The sequence below is a fragment of the Sebastes umbrosus genome, chromosome 14 (genome assembly GCF_015220745.1).
Source record: "Sebastes umbrosus isolate fSebUmb1 chromosome 14, fSebUmb1.pri, whole genome shotgun sequence".
NCBI lineage: Eukaryota > Metazoa > Chordata > Actinopteri > Perciformes > Sebastidae > Sebastes > Sebastes umbrosus.
The window spans coordinates 4,154,772-4,176,096 of record NC_051282.1 but is presented as its reverse complement, the minus strand read 5'-3'; the positions used below and the strand labels follow the sequence as shown (position 1 = coordinate 4,176,096).

Genomic DNA, 21,325 nt, shown 5'->3' with positions numbered 1-21,325 from the left:
AGTGACGTTTATTTTTTCGATGTAATTTTTTTCATACGTCAGCAGACTAATTTGCCTAATCTTTGCAGGTCTTTAGACCCTGGTGGAAATGCAGACAACAGTGGGCTGATGGAACCTTTTAGTTCCTTGGAAATTAGTTCCAAGGACTAAAAGTCTCAGGAACTTTTGGTGGAAACCCAGCTAACGCAGATATTTTATATTTCTTCTAATCTTTTTTAATCCAGTTTAGTTGATGATCGTGCTTGAGAATGTTTGCTGTTTTTTTTTGTTGCAGGAGAATGAAACAGAAATGCTGAAAGGAAACGAGAGAATGATCAAATCACAGGAAGAAAGACTGGAGAGGAATGGATGGAGGAAGAAGAAAGAGATTGGAGTTTTTAATCACAAAGGGAATCAGCCCTTTCCAAAAGGGTGGAGGAAAAAAAAAAATCCCATTTGGCAATCAAGAACTATCGAAAGAGGTTGCTTATTAAAAAGAGGTTTATTGTTGCTGTAAATGAAATATGTAACTTTGTTATAATGTTTTACTGTGGGGTGGAAGTGTGGGGAGGGGGACGTATGAAGTTTGGAGGCATTGTTACACGGGTACCTTTTTGAAGCAATCAAATTAGAACAAGAACGCATTACAGTTTGGGACATGCGGGGCAAGCAGGAAGAGCTTAACCAAACTCAGCTGATAATCCTTACCAAATGTTTAATCATCTGTTTGAATTTGCTGAAACGTTAAGACATTAAAAGTGTGACGTCATGCCTGTTGTACTTTTAGATTTTTTTCTATTTCTCCCCACATGTGGATACCTCATGTGAAACACCCATATTAGTCAGTAAGAAGTTCCATTGCGCTATAGTTAAAGGTCCCATATTGTAAAAATATGAAAAATGATTTTCAGGTCTTTTATATTATAAAGCAGGTTTAAGTGCTCTAAAAATACTGTTAAACTATCAAAACGCTCAATATATGGAGAAACACACACACAGCCCGTATTAAGAAATTGTGCGTTTGAAACAAGCCGTTAGAATTTCTGTCCATTTGTGATGTCACAAATATACAATATTTAGACTATTACACGGTTTTAAACGTAAACATTCTAAATGTGTCCCAGTTTATTTCCTGTTGCAGTGTATGTAAATAAAATCAGCTGACAGGAAGTAAACTTGGACCCAAGCTGTTGCCTAGCAACGCAATTCCGTTGCAATTCCGTTTAAATGCACTAAAACGGAGCGTTTCAGACAGAGGGTAAATATAGGTATATTCAGGCAGACAGTATGAGGAAAATAAAGTGTTTTTTGAACATTACAGCATGTGAACATGTTCTAGTATAACACAAAATACAAGTATGAACCTGAAAATGAGCACGATATGGGACCTTTAACTATAACTCCCAGTTTAACCAAATGTTTTACTGACATCACAAAAACCTTCACTATGAAAACAAGGAACAACTCCGAGGTCTTTGCTTTGCAAAACAAGCGGCATTTAACGGGAACAGGTTTCGTCCCCATTGCTACCAAATGCTACCCGTGTATCCCAGCCTTTAGCTGCTGTCTTTTAGATGTCTCCTCTGTGTATTTGAACAGTGCACATGTCCCAGGGTGTCCATGTGTGGTTGTTGCATGGTAGTATTGTGTACTCATTGAAATATTCTTCACCTTTACATACTGAGAAAAAAAAAAAAAGACATCCGGGTTTTTACGAGACAATTTGAATTACACCGGCCGTTTGGAAAAACCTCAGCGAGGAACTGGACTAAAAACCCCACCATGTCCCAGCCTCATTTTCACCAAGTGGATATTCTGTTCAAATGTCCACAGGAAATGGAATCCTTTTGGCATCTTCGGCATCAGACTACGAATCCCGTCATTTTCCAGTCATGCCCAGTTAGACCCTCACATCTCCAGCGGGAATGGACCACTTTGATCTCTCTGATCAGCTCGTACACAACTTTGTGGGTGCCGTGGACACTGCAGAGTAAATTCACAATGGTACTTGCACTGTGCTTACACGTACAGTAATGACTTTTGTACTAGGGTGGGCAGATCATAGAAATTTGCCGATAATTGTATCTGTCACTGTCAGTAGAGGGGTTGGGGCTGCAAGCTCTAATATGACACAGTAATACTTGCTGCTTGCTCACAGCATCGTGAATTAATGCTGAGTTCCATTTACCTTGGAAATCGGAAGTCATAGCTGGGAATGATGTCACGTCAGAGTCGATCGCATTTCAGTACAACAAGTCGAAAAACTTCATGGCGTTTGCTCCAGCATGGTCAGCCTTTGTTAGCTAATGTTAGCAAATCCCAGTTGTTAACAATGCATTACTCCGGTATTTTGTGCATACAACACCGTAGCAGGGTGTCCACAGATAGAAGTCGGACAGTACTGTGTGTACGGAAATTCTGACTTCCCAGTTCAAATGGAACACAGCATTAATATTCAGTCTCTGATTGGCGTGCAGTACCTTTTCTACCTAGTTGGAATGTGGACATTGTGGACAGTTGGGGCAAAAAATGCTTTGTGCACCAGGGGGAAGCTGTGCTTGTACAAGGCTGCTGTTTTTTGGTTGCAATACGAACAACAGCAGCCGTTGCCTGCAATGTTAAGAAAGCACAACTACGATGACTTATCAATTGCTGAGGGGAATCTACCACAGCTATACTGTTCCTGACTCTAAACATCATTAAATTTTGTTATTTTCAACTGTTTTGGTATACATTTATTCCTGCTTGCACAGACTATCCAAACCTACGGAAGATTTAAAATGCCTAAATTAAAAAAATAAATAAAACAAATATAAATACAGCGTCATACGCATTAACTTTGCCATAATTAAATTAAAACATTGAAGGACAATCATTATTTAAACGTAGCATGGACAAATCATGTCACAATTCATTACAATTTATCAAAGAGAAAAGGGCAAATAATTATGCTTTTCACAGACGTTAAATGGACACATAAAAATGAAATACATATAACAATGTAAATTGTGTTTTACTTTACTTCTTTGTTGGATTTTTTTTTTAATTTCGGCATCTTAAAGGGGACATATGCTCATTTTCAGGTTGTAATTTAGGTTTCTACTAGAAGATGTTTACATGCTTTAATGTTCAAAAAACACATTATTTTTTTCATACTTTTTTACAGTTTTTTGGGTTGATAGGCTCTCCAGATGCCCAAATGTATGTGCACAAGCACTGATAAAAAATTAGTTTTTCATGATATGTCCCCTTTAAATCTTCCACACTAATGGTAAATTGGACGTTTTATTTTCTTAGCTCAGGACATTGGTTCTTTTGTTTATGATAGCATAACTGAAAGTAATTTCTGAGCTCCGGGAACATGGCAACATCACTTAAAAAATACTGCAGGTTCGATGGCGCAAGAAACACAAATAATCTGGCAAAACGGTTGCTTCATTGTATTAAACCGTTAGTATCGTCTGATTGCTCACCTTTGTATCCCCCATTGCACTCGTTTTTAGTGATGTTCCCGCGTTCCCAGATCTCAGCAATAGAACTGATGGACAGAGCTACTAGAATAAAAAACCCAAGTTGGAAAAAAAAACAGCAGGTTCTCTGTAAGCACAGAGTGCCACCTTTCACTGATATCATAGAGCTGTGTAGTACAGTATGTGTTGGAGAGAAGTGAGTAAATTCATGAGCTTTCACAGTACTGTTATTAACCCTGTACGTCTGGCACTTTCAGTCGGTTAGTGAGAATGTTTGATTTAGCGAAGAGCTAATTAAACCCACCCTATCTACAAAAATACTAGGTTGAAATGGGATGAGCTGTGATGGTAAACCTGGACAGGAGTGTAACCTTAAACTGAGACTTACGAGCTGCAAGCTTTCACTGCAGGAGCTTTTGGTTCTAGCTTCTTGCTCGCATTTTCACTTACAGACCAGAATATTTCAGAAGTACTGCATGTTATTAAAAATGCAACAGGTCTGTAGGCGTCCGGTACGTTAAACCACTTCAAAGTTGTTTGTTTGGCTCCACTGCATGCATTGTGATCATTCATTTTCCTACATATCTTCTCGTTTTAACCACCCCCTCGCCGTTTCGTTTTGTTGTGTCTTTGCCAGATTGCTTATAAATCTTCTGCTCCACCTCTTGTTTTCTAACAGCTCCCTCTGAATGGACTCCTCTCCCAAATAAGTAATATGGGCCTGGATATACTGTACATTTGCTTGATTAATAGCGGTCAACAGCACTGCAGCCAACCACTGAAAATACCTGAACTTGGATTAAGTATCACTTCCTGAGCAGAGCCCAAATTTAGTTTCCCAAACTTCGTCCCCGAAATGGGCAGAGGACGGTAGAAACACAAGTAGAACCTGTGACAATGGATAAACATAAATGTTACATTTAATTGAATTCCTGCAGTGTCAAAAGGCCCTTGGTCTTCTGGGGTTTAGGTTGATCCAGTACTCAGAAATGCAGGGTAAACAGCTCTTATGAATATGTACCTCACTATTTCTACCTGAATGACAAGGAATTGGAGTCGTTATTGGCATCTGAAAAGCAAGCAAAAAATTGGCACAGCCCTATTTGTACCGTGTCTTCACCACCACTACATCATCATAATGAATGTTCTTTTTTTTTAATCGTACACTACATATGACTGTGTGTTTGTGTGGTATTTGAACAGCAGGGGCACTGCTGGGAGGAGAAGGTGAAGTTAAATGGAGGGAAAAAGACGTTTCAGGGGAGGAAATGTGACCAATAGTGCCCCCCACCTCCCCCCATGTTCATTCTGTTTATTAAGAAGCAAGTTTTTCTGCTGGTAAAACAATAATTCAAGAAAAAAAAATATGATCATGAATTGAACCAGATAATGATATTTGAAGATAATGACAACTCAACTCAATTTGCAATATCATCACCATGCACTACATAGCCTACGATTAATAAAGAATATTGGTTTCATATGGAAATGAAACTTCTGTATAATATATAGCACTGTAAACTATACAATGTGATGATTACATTTTATATTAAATCACCTACACCAGGGGTCTGCAACCTGCAGCTCCGGAGCCACATGTGGCTTTTTTAAAAATGGAAATGAATAACGTTTGTTTTTTGTTTACATTTTCATTTTTATTCATCATTGTTGTAGGTCTATGGTATGATGGTATGACGGAGTATTAGGGCCACATTGAGGAAAAATAAATAAATCTGAGATTTCGAGAATAAAGTCATAATATTACGAGAAAAAAAGTCGTAATATTATGAGAATAAAGTCAAAGGTTTACGAGAAAAAAGTCGTAGTATTATGAGAATCAAATCATAATATTATAAAGTACTAATTTTACGTGCTATTTTCTTTTTTTCTCGTAAAGTTATGACTTTATTCTCGTAATATTATGACTTTTTTCTGGAAATCTCAGATTTTTTTCCCTCAATGTGGTCCTAATACTCTGTAGTACATTTGCACTTTGTCCCTCACTGCATTAGACTAATATACTATATACTTAGACTATAAACTGTGTTACCTTCCTCACAATGCTCAAATGTTTTGCGGCTCCAGACAGATTTTTAAAAAAAAATGGATGCAATGATGGTATGATATGTAAAGTAATGAACAAGAAACAGAGGGAGAGATGAATGCCAAAGAGATTTCTCTTGTGATGATAATCATTTTGTGCCTGCTTGTTGACTTGTTTAGCAGGAAGTGAACAAACTGTAACAAAGATAGCTCAGGGGACGAGGGCTCGGCATGTGAGACGAAAAAGCACAGCTCAGCAACTTCTGTTGATTGGGAGGCTTTTTGAGATCCAGGTTTCTTAATCTGAATCTTCTTAATATCTGAATTGAATTTGGCTGTTTAATACAAATATCTGATTATTTGTTCCTGTTTTTCATACAGACATACAGTATCTGGCAATCAGAAAACCCATTGGTGTGACTTTCAGTGATGATTTCGACCACATTAATCTAGTCAAATGTGATCCGCCACAGTTTCATAATGAACCGAAAACATTTTTACACTTCTCAACCGGTGGGGTCCGCGTCTGCCCGGGGGGGATTCAACTCAGCAGGTCAGAGTCGGCCGCTCGGTGTGTGAGAGGATCCTCTTGTGGGACCTCTCCCCGGCGCTGGCTGACCCTCGCCTGGCACATATCCGTGGCGGTGAGCCATGACTGGCTCTGGGACAGCTCGGAAAGGCCGGGGGTAAAGGTGTCTCTTCAGTTCTTCATAGATCTAGCCTCTGAAAATAAACAACAACGACGGCTCAGGGTCACCAACGAGGACTCAGGGGGGCAGCCCTAAAGGATGCCTTGGGTGTGGGCTGAGAACTTGTCAAGTATCTGAGCAGAGGTCTGTCTCAGAGTATGCCAAGTTCAAATTTATGTTCTTGGGAGATCAAATTTGCAAGAATGGGATGACGCAGTAAACTCAATTTAGAAGAATTAACATGTGAAGTTGGATAATGTGGAAAGATGAATGCTATGACCGATTTAAAGTCGAAACTTTGTGGAACAGGCAAGCTTCATATTTTGATTAAAATACAAATAAAATGAAGAATTGCAAAAAAAACTACCTGAAAACAGAACTGACGTTGTAAGTGGAGAACTTCTAGGCTTTGTTTTTTCTGATGTTATGTGTTTTTTCTATTTGTGAAGTCCTCAAATCTGTGCATTCAGACATTTAGGAAGCACATGGCTAGTTACTGTCGTCCCGAGCCATTACCATTACTGCATATCACGGTCCTGCAATGGACTGGTGGTCAGTTTAAAGCTTGTGGACTGCTAGCTGTCTTCCGTGTCACAGTAAAGATGCTAACTCAAATTGCCAATGGCAGGTGATATTCAAATATTGTACTGCAGCAGATGTGTTCATGCCAGCACATGACAAACTGAAGCACTGTTGCTTGACTCGGCCTGTGTCTACTGCTTGACTCGGCCTGTGTTCTCCTGGTGACATCTGGAGGATAAACAGTTCAAGTCTGTTGCATCTCTGACCACACACACATCATCCCAATTGGGTGTGGTGACGCGTGGTACGGACTTTAATATACCACAGCGCTATGTGTGAAATGCTGTGGGGGTACAGGTTGTTGCAAATCAAGCAGCAACTGCTAAATGGCAGAGCAAGCGAGATTAGTAGCCTGACCACAGTCACTCTTTGGAAATGTTCATTCTAAATATGCCACTTGAATCAGCCATTAGCCAACTGAACAATCAAGCAGAACAGATATGAATGAGGGGAAATTATAGGAAACTGTGTAGAATATGTCTGAGGGGTGTTTTAAATCTTAATATGCATTTTTACTAAAAACAATCGTGTTTCAAAGTTTGTTTGTTTTTATTTCAAATAAATGAAATGATGAATCAATCTGCCTAAGTTTCCTGTTTTTTTGTATGTTTAATGTATTTTACGCTAATGCAGACTGACCATACAAAATATCACGAGTTCACAATTTACTGTCTGCCATTTTCAAACTGAGGAAATAGATATAGATAGGTCTAGGCTATTAGCATATGGTCTCATGCTTATTTTGGGTGTCTGTTTGTATGTATGTGTAAGGTTGGCCGAGTGGCTAAGGCGTAAAAACTGAGAAAAATTCCAGTTAAGCAGTCCAGGTGTATTTATTAACAATAGTGGAAACCAACAATCCAGTGCAAAAATATGTACAGTGCAGGCCTGGCATCCAAGAAACAGGTTTTTCAAAAATAATGAAAAATAATAAGCAAAATGACAAAAATATATAAAGACACAGCATAGGCTATGCCCCTTTAAATTTTGGGCCCTTGCAGCTCTCCAATTTGGCTTGTCTCTCATCAAAGGTTTGCTCTCCACTCAAAAACCTCCAGGTATTCCAGCCTCCTCTTTTATGAAGCTGGATCCTACTAAGTAATCTTGATAATAAGTAATAATCAATCAAACAACAGCATAATAATATCTAGTCCAAAAAATAGGACATAATTTATAGTTAAATTATAAAACATTTAATATAACATTTTGAGGCACGTAATTATTCAAACTAATTAAAATTACATTACCTATTGTCAACCCCCCAAAATACCCCTCCAACTCTACCGTACTTGGTACCTTCTCTGGGAACCCCCCCCTACATAAGCTATTGGTACGCTCCTGTTCGGTTTCGGCAGTCCAGGTCTAAACCAAGGAGCGCATCTACAGCAGAGAAGAAAGGGTGACAAACAATTTAATGAATATACATTTTACAATAAATGGAATTGTTCAATATCAATACCTATGCCTGTGTGTAATTCATTAATACATTTATGCTTTGTAACGCTATGACCCCCATTTAAGAAATGTATTACTTTGTCGGCGGGCCTCCCGACATTTGAGAAGTACTGATGCTACGGTAACACTTAACATCGACACCTCCAAGCTGGCTTGATTTAATATATGATGGAGGTGTCGTTACAGTGTGTGTGCGTTGCATCTTACTTTATAGGGCACGGGCTAACCCGTGACAGTATGTATGTATGTATGTATGTATGTATGGGGGTTGTTCAAATGCATGCAATGAAGTGTCCAATGGGACGCCCATTTAATGGTCACTAGGTGTAAAATGCAGATTTACGAGGTTTCTTGTCAGTTTTGTGCAGACTTTGCATTGACTGTGGATCAGAAACCCTGTCACCAGAAGGAATGTGCAGTGTTGGAGGATTCTGAAACCACAGATTATGTTCAATGACAATGTTTTAAAAATCCTTTCTTTCTGCATTATCTGCAAATGACAACAGGACAATTAAGGTTAAGGAATGTCATTGTAATGGAAATGAATGGCTAAGGTTAGGCAACTAAAACACCAGGTTTGGTTAGCAAAAAAGATTGGAAACAAACAAAAACTAAATTTCCAGCCATATGTAGTGTGTGCTGGAGTTTCCTTGTCTGGTTTAGACTTACAGTGAGAATCGCCTACTGACCAACAAAGCACAGTCCATGCAGAAAGTGATAACAGACAGACATAAAGATATCTGTTACTCGGCCTGTCCAATTCTCAAGAGTGATATATGGAAACCTGAGTATATTACTGTATTATAACATTTTCTGGAGATATGCATGGTCACCACAGGATGATTCCTATTGACTATTAGTGTCACAGTTTGGTTAACACTTTGCTGATGACAAAGTATCTCCAAATTTCTTCAAGATTTCCATGAAATTTGCTTTGGATATTTGTTTTTGTTTTCCCAGGTGATGATTTCTGATGATTATTTTGAATGAATAAACTCTTGAAACAGCTAAATCTAACGGGCATAACATTTGCTATGGTGTTTACAAGTAGTACACCCATGCTCCCTACGGACTAACTCTTCATTTTGGACACTCCCATGATCTTTCCTGTAGTAGCACACTCAAATCAAAATGCCAACTCTACACAACAAAATATGATTTAGCCTCACTCTGGAGTAACGCTTCAGTGAGTTTGAACTTTCATTTTGTGGTTTTACAGTGATCCCTGGTAGGGTCTACGCTTGATTACTTCACATCCAGATTAATTTAAAGAAAATGTCGACCTTCATCTGCAGAGAAAATATACAGAGAAGCTATTTTCCCTTCTGCGGTCCTGGCTGTCTGTGTGTATTCATCTGATACATTGAACTTCAAAAATTTGGAGGCTTCAGTGTGACACTAGGCATGTCTAATCTCTTGCCAGATTGGAGGTCCATGAGAGACAAATCACTTCTCATGTGATGTAGTTCTGCATCCACAAGATGGTGCACAAGAACCAACTAAAGACAGTCCTCTGCACAGGAACACTGGATGCATGTATTGCTTTGAAAAGCAATCTCAGGCCCAAGAATGATATGTTATAAATATGATAGCCTGAATCTACACTTTACCTCTAAACAAGACAGACCAGTAGAGACAGACTAGTGAAAACAGACTGTTGTCAGGCTATCAAATAGGCGTTGTCAGTCGCTAAAAGCCCCATAGAAGTGGGTCAATAGGGGCCTACAACGCCCACTTGAAGGTTTTATCATCTATTCACATGGCAGATCACCGAAAGAACACGACAGCGGCCTCTAGTGACCGTAGTGATTATGACAGGAGCAGATGTGGAAGTCAGGCGCTGTACTATAGACAGTGTGAAACTCCATCACGGGTGGAGGTTGGTGTCTATGGATGGGACACAAAACACAGGACTATCACCCAGGAGACCGGAGTTTGCGTCACAAGTGAAACAAACCATGTGTAGTTATCTTTGTGTTCGTAGTTATTTTAACACAAAACACAATGTTTTTCCCTAAACTTAACAGTTGTTTTTTTTGCCTAAACCTAAAGAAGTTGTAGTTTTGTTGCCTAAACCTCAAGAAGGTAAGTTGTAGGTTTTTTTTTTTTGCCTAAACCTGAAGAAGTTGTAGTGTTGTTGCCTAAACCTAAAGAAGGGAAGTTGTAATTTTTTTTTTTGCCTAAACCTAAAGAAGTTGTAGTTTTGTTGCCTAAACCTCAAGAAGGGAAGTTGTAGGTTTTTTTTTTTTTTTGCCTAAACCTGAAGAAGTTGTAGTGTTGTTGCCTTAACCTAAAGAAGTTGTAGTTTTATTCCCTAAACCTAACTGGGTTTTTTTTGCCTTAACCTGAAGTTGTAGTGTTGTTGCCTAAACCTAAAGAAGCCTTGTTGTTTGTTGTTGTTTGTTCAGTTTTACAACATGTTAGAACGTGTTGCTTTTAGCTTTCACTTTCACTTTTACAACGTAGTAGGCGTAGTAGGCCCCTAATGACCCACAATTATGGTGCTTATATCGACTGATAACGCCTATTTAATGGCCTGATAACAGTCGAATCTGGTGCAACAGAACAATTTTAGAGGATTTAATCCAACGTCAAGGTGTTACATAATACTTCACTTGACCGAAATGTTGTAGTTTAAGGGTCAGCATTTGTAATGAGCCTGATTAACCACTGGATGGAGCTACAACACAGAATACCACAACCTGCTTGTACAGACAGTTTCAACCATGAGGCTCTCTATCTGAACACTGGCCCTGAATGCTGAACCAGCCTCTGCATGCCTACAGCATGAAGGCATAAACATCATAGCATAATGGCATGAAGATGGAACAAAGGTAATAACAATTGTAAGCTATAACATTTTTCTAAATGATCTTGATGACAAATCTGTGTCACAAGCGTGTAGCCTACAATGAAAATGTATTTGGTGAAGCAGTTATTTTTATAGGATTTAACTTTCTAGTAAATTCCTTTGAAGTTTCCTGGAAATAATATACAATTTACTACTAATTATAGGGAAAGTCAAGGCAAACTTCTGAGCAAAACCAGCGACTAGTGCGACTGCGTAGGCCCCTGCAGCGTTTATGCAACAAAACTACTTGGTTAGGTTTAGGAAAAGATTGTGGTTTGGGTTAAAAAATATGTTTGTTATGTAAAATAACTGTTTGTTATGTAGGGTTAGGGTTAGGGTAGAGGCTATATATATATATATATACATATATATATAATTTACACACACACACACACACACACACACACACACACACACAATAAAGTCGATGTAGTGTGTACATATGAGAAACTATAATAAAGTTAAATCCCAGAGAAGTTCAGTGTCTGCGTCTCTTATCAGAGAGGAGGAACTGAATAAAATTCTCTTTCTCTCTCAACATTTTATCCCGAATTGCAGAATTAATGAGCAGTTTAAATTATATCTCCATCACATGACCTGCTATGCATTAATTATTGATCACCTGTTTCTACGCTAGCGAGACATAATTACCATCTGTAATGTCAACCCTTCATCAAATTTAAACATTTATATTGCTTATCTTTCTGCCTAACCCCCTGGCAAAATTTTTTCTAATGACACTAATCAAATTCCGTCGGAGAGTAATTCTTCTCTTTGCTTCAATTAGAAAGCAGGGATGACATGCATATTTCACTTGATCCCAAAGTACTTCGCTTCTAACGAGGTGAAATGATGAATAATGGCTTGTGTTCCTCCTTCGTTTTTGTCTGACAGTGTACTGCGGGTTGGGAGTGCGTTTGCTCAATTTAAATGTATTAACAAGCACAGCTACATGGATATACATTTATTTATGAAACACATCTAAAATACTAAGTTTGAAATTCAAAATCACACTTTTTTTTTTTTTTACAAATAACTACACACGGTTATCTACAATAGACACATCATTCAAAACTAAAAGCCTGTGTGTGTTGATTGCTAAACACCACCATCAAAACACCACACTCAATTATCTATCACCTGCACCCAGAATGCACCTGTGAAAACACCCGTAAACCAATTAGATGAATTTGAAATCAAAGCTTGAACACTATAAATAGGATGCAGATGTGATCCTTGGTGGGCACAACAATGGAGGACAATTTTGGAGAGAGAGAGAGAGAGAGAGAGAGAGAGAGAGAGAGATGGAGGTAACTCTAATTGCAATATACTTGTTTACAGCACAATAGAGTAAGTGTGTTCATGTCATCTTCAGTTAAAGCCGTTGTGTCTGATACTGTTATGAGTACTGAGAATAAACACTTTGCATTTGTGGTCATAGTCTATATTTTGGTGCTTGTGTGTAAAGTTGGGATGCAAAAATACTATTTTTAGAAAGGTTTATATAGTTTTGAATGAAGTGTTTGCTTTTGCAAGAGATGTAAGATATTTTGTGAATGTTTTTTTTTGTTTGTTTTTTTGTGTGTAGAGTTTTGACAAAGAAGGTCTTAGTTTCAGAAATTGTGTTTTAGCAATTTAAAAAAAAAAAAAAAAAACTCAGCATGTGACTTAGAAAAAAAGAAAATTAATTTATAGTTCATGCAATTTTCTACATCCTCTATAGAAGAAAAGCACACCCCAGGTTAGACTCCAACAAATGTCTTAAAAAAAGAAACATTCCTGGCAAAAATACTGAGGACATGACTGACGTCCAGTCCTCACCGGTAGCTATACGGCTCTGTATGTAAGGTGTGGCTCAGCTAGGATACAAAGATTATTTGGTTAAGGTTAAATATGCTGGTGAAGAATTTTCTTAACCATCCACCACCTGTACTTTCATACTTATGAAAGTCAGACTATTTCCTCAAAAGGCACCGAATGCTGACATTAAACAAACATGTTTTTGTCTTTGAATTAGCAGTTACATTAAAGCATATATAGGGAAGCCCTTGGAGGCATTTTCGTAGTCTGAACTAAATTGTTTTCTCTCCTGTGTTTTATGAGTTAGGAACAGGCGAAAAAGAAGTTCCTGAAATGTTTATTTGTCATCTATGTAACAGGTGCAAACAAAAAATGTTTTGCCAGATGAAAAAAAAATGCCAGGGTCACAGGTGAAAAATGTGGCAGGTGACATAAAAACAAAAAAAATGTTTGTTGTTGTAGTACTCATATTGGCCATAGGACTAAACGCATTTCTGTTTTCTTCCAGGTGACTTTTAATTTCTCCATGCACTCTAAACACAATGTACATGTTGTGTGTTAGATAGCTAAGTAATTAAAATCTCGGAAGAAAACATGAATGCTTTTAGTCCAATTTAGGACATGGGTTAGTGGTGCAATTTGTGTAATGGTGTATACCCGTACTTCCTGTCTCCTATCAGAATAAATGCAATGTTGCTAGCATGCTAATCTTTGTTTGTGCTTCTCTTCACTCAAAAGCTTTAAATAGGAGGAGGTCGTGTTGCTCTGTCTCTACCTATCTGGCGTGGAGAGGAGGTAGTGTTGCTCTGGCTCTACCTTTCTGGCATGGAGAGGAGGTTGTGTTGCTCGGGCTCTATCTAGCTGGCGTGGAGAGGAGGTCATGTTGCTCTGGCTCTACCTATCTGGCGTGGAGAGGAGGTTGTGTTGCTCAGGCTCTATCTATCTGGCGGGGAGAGGAGGTCGTGTTGCTCTGGCTCTTCCTATCTGGCATGGAGAGGAGGTAGTGTTGCTCATGCTCTACCTATCTGGCGTGGAGAGGAGGTTGTGTTGCTCGGGCTGTATCTATCTGGCATGGAGAGGAGGTTGTGTTGCTTTGGCTCTACCTATCTGGCATGGAGAGGAGGTCGTGTTGCTCGGGCTGTATCTATCTGGCGTGGAGAGGAGGTTCGTGTTGCTCTAGCTCTACCTATCTGGCGTGGAGAGGAGGTTATGTTGCTCTGACTCTACCTATCTGACATGGAGAGGAGGTCGTGTTGCTCGGGCTCTATCCGGTTGGTATGGAGAGGAGGTTGTGTTGCTCTGGCTCTATCTATCTGTCGTGGAGAGGAGGTCTTGCTGCTCTGGCTCTACCTATCTGGCGTGACATCTATTGTATGTCTGTCCATCCTGGAAGGGGGATCCCTCTTCTGTTGCTTTTCCTGAGGTTTCTTCCATTTTTCTCCCTGTTAAAAGGGTTTTTTGTGGTTACGTTTTTCCTTATCCGATGAGAGGTACTGTAAAGGACAGAAGGTGTCATATCCTGTACAAATTATAAAGCCCCCCGAGACAAATTTGTGATTTGTGATTTTGGTCTGTACGAATAGAAATTGACTTGACTTGACTTGAATAGAGGAAACAGATGAGAACATGTTGAGAAAACAAAACTTTATTGATGGTTATTGATTAGTGGAAGAACCATAGTACATGCACATACAATGACTGGGTAGGAAGCCTTGTTTTTGAACCACAACACCTACTGGAAGCAGAGCTTGTATAAAGTTGTTGCGGAGTCAGACATTCAGCATAGTGAGGACTACAAGTTGTCCAGTTTCTGATCGACACAGACGAAGGTTTGAACCAGCGGAGCCACGCGGCCCCTTACTGCTGCCTTTTTTTATAATGTGATGCTTCTGAGAGTTTGTCCTATCTAATTTGTTATACATATAAAAAAAGGGGAGATATGTAACAACACCACTAATTGGGGATAGTTGTAAACAGAATGTGGCACAGGAAGCGGCCCGTAGGCTGGCTTGCAATGCAGCCGTAGCAGAGCTCCCGTTGCCCATGTAGTGCTTTTCAAATACACTATCGATTTTTATTCCATTAACTTCTATTTACATCATACTGTAGATTAGCCTGTTCACAAATCATTTATTTCTCATATTTATTGAGTATTATAATATTCAAACAGTTAATTTTTCAAAGAGTAAAGTTTGAGTTCTAGAAAATAACAGAAAGGATGCCACATTAAGAAGGACATGAGAGGAAAGAGACAGAATCAGAAAATTACAGAACTGATAAAAACAGAAAAGAAAATTACAACTACAGCACTGATATGTCTCAGGTTTATCTGAAAATGACAAGTTGCATGTGCAAAAAAGGTACGGTCGACCAAAAAAAAAAAAAAATTGAATGAGAGTATCTACATTGTGATTACATTAGTTGTAAAGAGTTAATAAAAATCAGAATATGATTTGATAGAAAATGAGATAGCTCGCCCTAACAATTGATCTACTCTTCTAAATCTAAAACATTATACCATTGTGTATTTCATATAAGAGAACATCTTCACTGCACAGTTCAAATATAATACATTGTTGGATTATTATACTGTACTTTACCCCCCCCTTAAATTTTAATAATGAAAGAAGAAAAAAAAACAAGACAAAAGAAAATTAACAAAGAGATAAAATAGACATAGTGGCTTTGGCCACTGCTATATATATATATTTTTTAAATCTCTCTTATAATATAAAAATCATCAATTATACCAATGAATATATTGGAAGTTTATACAAAAACATTTACGTCTGGATGGCAAACACTACTCAGTACGGAAGAGGATTAGTGCCACAAAATCTTCAAATTCAAAGTCAGAATTCTGTGATTAAAGTTTGATCCCCAGGATCCTGACTTTTTCCTTAGAATGCTGCATATAATCTAATTTCTTTTATCAAATCTTTTTTTTTCATGTGGACCTAATTCGTTTTCATATCACAGCATGTGGACTAAGCAATCAAATGGTTGAACAGTTTAGTTGCCATGGCAATTATTTTGATTTTTTTTCCTCATCTCATAATTCATATCTATGTAAAATCTTCACTATACACATAAACACGCTAGATATGTCCATCAGAAACCTTTGGCTTTGAAGTGATGTAAGAAATAACCACAGTATTCAGTCAGTAAATCTACAGGCTGAATAGCATGCTGACTCACACCATTCTCTCCCGATGAAGTAAACTAAACTACACTTTTGACTATCTCTGGAGGCTGAGAGCAGCTGTGACTGCTAATACTTGTTGTACTTTTTTTTTTTAATTATCCCGTTATCTCAAAAGAACTTGTGAAAAAGCAGAAATGCCCTCTTAGAGAAACTTGAAATTTGTTGCATTTTTCTCATTATAACCATAGAAACATCACAGAAAGGAAATGCACTGCATTCACCGAAGGAAAAAAAAAATAAAGAACTGGAGACCTCATCTTGTAGTTATGACTTGGTATCTTATAATTACGAGATGATTACCTTGTAATTTTGAGTACTTATTGTTAATTGTCTAATCAATGTAGACATAGGAACTGATGATGTGAGTTGTTGTGGTAATCTGGTCATTGATTCATTCATTGAGTTTTTGCATAAACGGTTGTACGGTAAATGTTCTGGTATTGAGCGTTATATTTTGACAGTGAGATGTTAAAGTGGCAATAGACAATACATTTTTTTTTGCTTTAACTTATCATTATAAAATAAATGTAAATGGCACAATGTAGGCTAATGACTATAGTATCAGCCCGGTTTCACCAAATGGCATATAAATGACAGTAATCTGCAAGTCATTTTGCGTGCAATAACAACGCCTTTATTACTTTTGTCATGTCATGTGTAGGAGCCAAAAATGATGCTGACACATACTGAGGTTGTGGCGTAATTCACTCATATGAACACTGGGTGTCGCTGTGTTAATTGCCTGACCCAGCCAGGAAGTGTTTAGTTGGCGTCTGGATTTTAGCCCCGGAAGGGCAAAGGTTTTTTTTGACCGCAGTGATGATGACAATTGTTTGCCGTGTTGTGTTGTTTTGCTTGTTTTTGTGGAAACCGGATTTTCTTCTTTATTGCACTGTCAATAAATGGACTGCTATTCCGAAACCAAGGAGCGGGCCTGAAGATCGGTTTTGTTCAGCGCGACACGCAGCAAAAGGTAACATCAACAGCGAAAGCGCGTCAGTCCGGGGTTAATCCCCTCAGTAGCTTAAAGTAATTGATTTAGCAGCCACAATATCATGTGCAAGTCGTGTAGTCTGTATTGACTGTGATGTAAACGCATCTGCGTGAATATGCTACGCTCAGAGCTAGTTACGCAGAATAAATAGTGAAAAAGACTGTTGATGGTGGGCGGGAGTGGAGGTGGATGGGTCCAACAAACACAGGACTTTCGACCAGGACACCGGTGTTCGTGTCCCAAAGTGTTGTCGAGTTATGTTGAAGTTACGTTGGTGATGTTAGTGTGACGTGTTTTCCGTACTTATGCCACGTTGTTTACATACGTATTTTACTTAGTTTACGTACTTAATTTTAAGCCCAACCATGATGTTTTTCCTAAACCTAACTAAGTAGTTGTGTTGCTTAAACATAACCGCGACCGTTTCACTGTAATGACGTGTTGTAAACGACATGCAACAAAGCCTACTGTAAAATGTGTTGAGTTGGGGAGTTGAAAAGCTGCCACTTTAAAGAAATATATCGGTCTATCACCGCAATTTTTTTTACACAAGTCATAAGATGAGATGCTACACTTACATGCTGCCATCTGTTGCTCCTCAAATCAGACCGAATCAGACAGACTAATCATAGCCAAATTTTCTCAACATCTACTTTCAGGCTTAAACAACATGCACGACAGGCAAATCTGATATGGCCCAAAAAAAGATGTCTGTGGACATTGGATGTTTGGTGGATAATGCTTATGTTTGAAATAACAGATGGGATTTTGTAATTATTTAGATACAAAGTCAAACTTTCTTTTTGAATGCAATGCAATTCTGTATGTTACAAAACAAACACCTCATGTTGCACTCAATGGAATCGGGCTACAATACATGCAGTTTTCGTGACTATGCAGACTACTGCATAGGATTTTGTCTCGGGAAAGGATTATTATCGCGGATTGGCAAAATAACTATGAGCATATGATTGTAAAAGTTGCAGTCGCAAACAAACAGCTTGTTCAAGGTAACAAGAAAAAAGTAGAGATAAAAAGGTGATGGACTGAAAATAGCAACAATGGCTGTTCTCAGCTTCTCTTACATACCCAAACCTGCCCTCAAAGATTCAGAGAAGGATGAAAAAAAAGCTAGCATTGCTAAACTGTTAGAGGAAGTGCCAAAGGAAGCTGAGACAAGAAAAAAACAACACTTGACTAGCATAGTCACTTTAACACTCTTACAAAACATAAAAACCCCAAAGTGTGACTACGACCTATATCTTACAGGGTTGGAGTTCTATACAAACCCTAACAATTTGAATCTGATAAATATCTAATTTGTGTCCTAATCGTTACTCCAGCAGCTCTCTATCAGTACCATGGAAAAAAACCTCTACAGCTGATAATCTAGGTTTAAATCTTTAGAAATTAAAAACCCCACAATATCAAAATACACAGCACAAAATATCTGAGGTATAAGATGAAAAATATCAGCTGTCATTTTATTCATTTTTTTTTTTTTTTGTATACTTCTCTCTTAGGAGATGCTGAAATGATGCACAAACTGCATGTATTGCAATACCCAGGCCTCAGTAACGTCTCTCCTCTGATAACTCGTTCTCTCTTGTTGTTTTCATTTGCTCACACACTCACGCACACACACACTTTCTTTCTGTCCTGTTGGAAGGTTGAGAATAGGTTTTGGAGGTGTCGCTAATAGGGTGCGAAGCGGCTGTAGCCTCCCCGGTATATACTAGCCTGGAGAGAGGACAGCACTAGCCCCACGTCGTCGGCGTGGCTCCGAGTTTTCGCATCTGTCAATGGGGTGAACGCGTTCTGAAACACACATACACGCACAAACACACGCGAACCAACACACACACACCCACGAGAGAATGCACAAATTCATAGAAACACACACACACACACACACACACACACACACATAAACCCTCATTAGCCCCCCTTTGTCCTGCACAAACTACAACTAGATTTTTAACATTACTTTACCGTCATTCCAGTGCAAACCCATGGGGTGATGAAAAGACCAATGACCGGAGCAACCGTCATGCAGCAAGCACAGCGAGACGCTTCATGCCAGGGGTACATGCCAACTGCTATACGTGAAAGAAATCCAGTCAATACAACCATGAACAAGTGGAGTATAAAAGATGAATCAAAGAAATCAAGTCAAAAGGTGATTTTTTTTTTTTAAGCAGAATGTGAGCCAGGATGGGCTAAATCTTGTGGATTGATCATGCTGGTTTTCACCGGATGGAGCCGATGGAGATTCTGAGGCAGTTTGCAGCTTTAAGCAACAGTCATTTTTAGAGATATTATGAAATGCGCTTTGTTTCTGTGAAATTCACAGTTGAAAGAGAATGCTGATAACAGTTTCCTCTGCGTGTGTGCAGATGAAACTGCATTTATGAATCGTTTTACCCAGCTATTCATCAAGCTTTTTCAGAGTAGGAGTGACATTCTAACTGGCCAAACATTCTCAGTGATATGTGTTTGCTTCTGTGATTAGACTTAAGCCCTATTCACACGGGACTAGTATTACCTGGGGACCTTTAGTCATTTGTAATAATTGCGGAGGTCATTTGCGATCTTAATCCCGTGCGAAAAATAAATAAAAACAATTAATGCAAAAATAAATAAATACATTTAAAATTGAATAAAAGTAAATACATCAATAAATACAAGGGACAATTAAATCAAAGAATTAATAAAAAAAAAAAATAACAAAGCAAATAAAAACAGAAATATCAATTTATGTCACATTTTATCAATCAATTAATGACTAAATTTAAAGACTTTTATTTGTTTTCTCTGCTGCTTTTTTTCTGCCTCTTTCCCGCTTGAACACACTGTCGAGGCATCTCTGTGTCGAGAACCCAACTCAACGAACCATCAGTTAGTGCCCACTTGATGACACTGTAGGCTTTCCTGCACTTTAAGGCCTTTGCACACCAAGTACGTATTTCACGTATGCATGCACGCATATTTTTCGCATGCGTTTTTTTGGATAAAAATCATGAAGTACGGAAACCTTACACACCGAGTCTGATGCGTTTTTATTATTCTGTCTGTTGCAAAGATTCACAATACGAGACAAAACTGAATTAATTACGTGGGTGCGATGGCTAGCGCTTGTCCCAAATGGCTAATGAATGAATGACATTATAGCAAGAAGCTATTGTTTAGCAGCCTAGAACACAACTCACAACTGTCTAATCTTTTGTATATCTTGTTCTGAGACCGTCCCCGATTCCAAGCTGTTCTGCAATCACCCGCCACGATCTATCTTTAAATTCCGCATCTCTGTATTCTTTGCTCTGTTTTTTCGTAAACTGCTTTGTGCTGGGAGACAAATGAACAATCTGCTTATCAGATGCCATTTTGGATGGCTCTGAGTGGTCAAACCACTCTGAAAACAATAATGACGGACGAAATCAATGTGAGGTTGAATTTATTTTCAACTGTGCGGCACTTTCAAATGGAAAATACAGACTTGGTGTGCAAAGGCCTTTACACTCACGCACAAATTCTTATTGAAACCATGCTTTTTTCTTTGTTAACACAGGTCAGGGGACATGATTCATGGGAAAAAGTGTCTGATACCACAGGGGTTGCTAATTAGTTTATTTTAGTATAACTAGATTAAAAGTGATGGTGGCTATAGACTACTGAGTGGGCCGTGGCATTCAGAAACTTCTCATCTAGCCAGTTGGGCTAGTAGTTGCAATGTAGATATACAGTACAGTCTGGTTGATATCTGCTCTTTGGGTTGGATTCAAGGGCAGGTAAAAAAGTGCATAAGGTCAAAGAATGGTGTGGAAAAGATTCTCATACCAGAAGGGTAGGCTAAATAGTGTCTATTTGTAAAACATAGGGTACATCCCAATTCCCTTAATGGCGTTCAGGTTTCCCTTCGTCTTGTCTCTGCATCTTCCCTCCCCCTGAAGACATGAAGGAAAAGATGAGAGAAGAAACAAGGAAACACATTTTGCCGTCTAATTTTTTAACTACATGGTTAAAGTGGCAGTAGGCAGTATATTTTTGGCTTCATTGGGCAAAAATTCCATAATAACCTTTCAGTATATTGTAATTCAAGTGTTCTGAGAGATAACTAGACTTCTGCTCCTCCTCATGGCTCTGTTTTCAGGCTGTAAAAAATCTAGCCTGTGACTGGAGACTTTGACCAATCACAGGTCATTTCAATGAGAGAGCGTTCCTATTGGCTGTGCTCCGGTCATGTGACCGGAAGTTGGC

General features: G+C 38.6%; 2 protein-coding genes across 19 annotated transcripts in view; one reads left to right on the top strand and one right to left on the bottom strand.

The window, feature by feature from the left end:
• Positions 1-748, top strand: part of jupb (junction plakoglobin b) — a 240,856-nt gene extending 240,108 nt beyond the window's left edge. For both annotated transcript variants that reach the window (XM_037792463.1, XM_037792464.1), the window contains exon 17: positions 275-748. The gene's annotated coding sequence lies outside the window, so the exon portion shown is untranslated. The remainder of the gene's footprint in view (positions 1-274) is intronic.
• A 6,829-nt stretch (positions 749-7,577) lies between these two features.
• Positions 7,578-21,325, bottom strand: part of rbfox1 (RNA binding fox-1 homolog 1) — a 203,626-nt gene continuing 189,878 nt past the window's right edge. For 7 of the 17 annotated variants that reach the window (XM_037791461.1, XM_037791450.1, XM_037791446.1 and 4 more), the window contains one exon: positions 14,499-18,886. In XM_037791461.1, the coding sequence (XP_037647389.1) occupies positions 18,764-18,886 (123 nt within the window). In that variant the 3' untranslated portion in view covers positions 14,499-18,763. Of the gene's footprint in view, positions 8,144-14,498; positions 18,887-19,060; positions 19,168-20,681; positions 21,013-21,325 lie in introns of those variants that run through there. The other 10 variants (XM_037791452.1, XM_037791459.1, XM_037791447.1 and 7 more) reach the window with 4 other exon arrangements.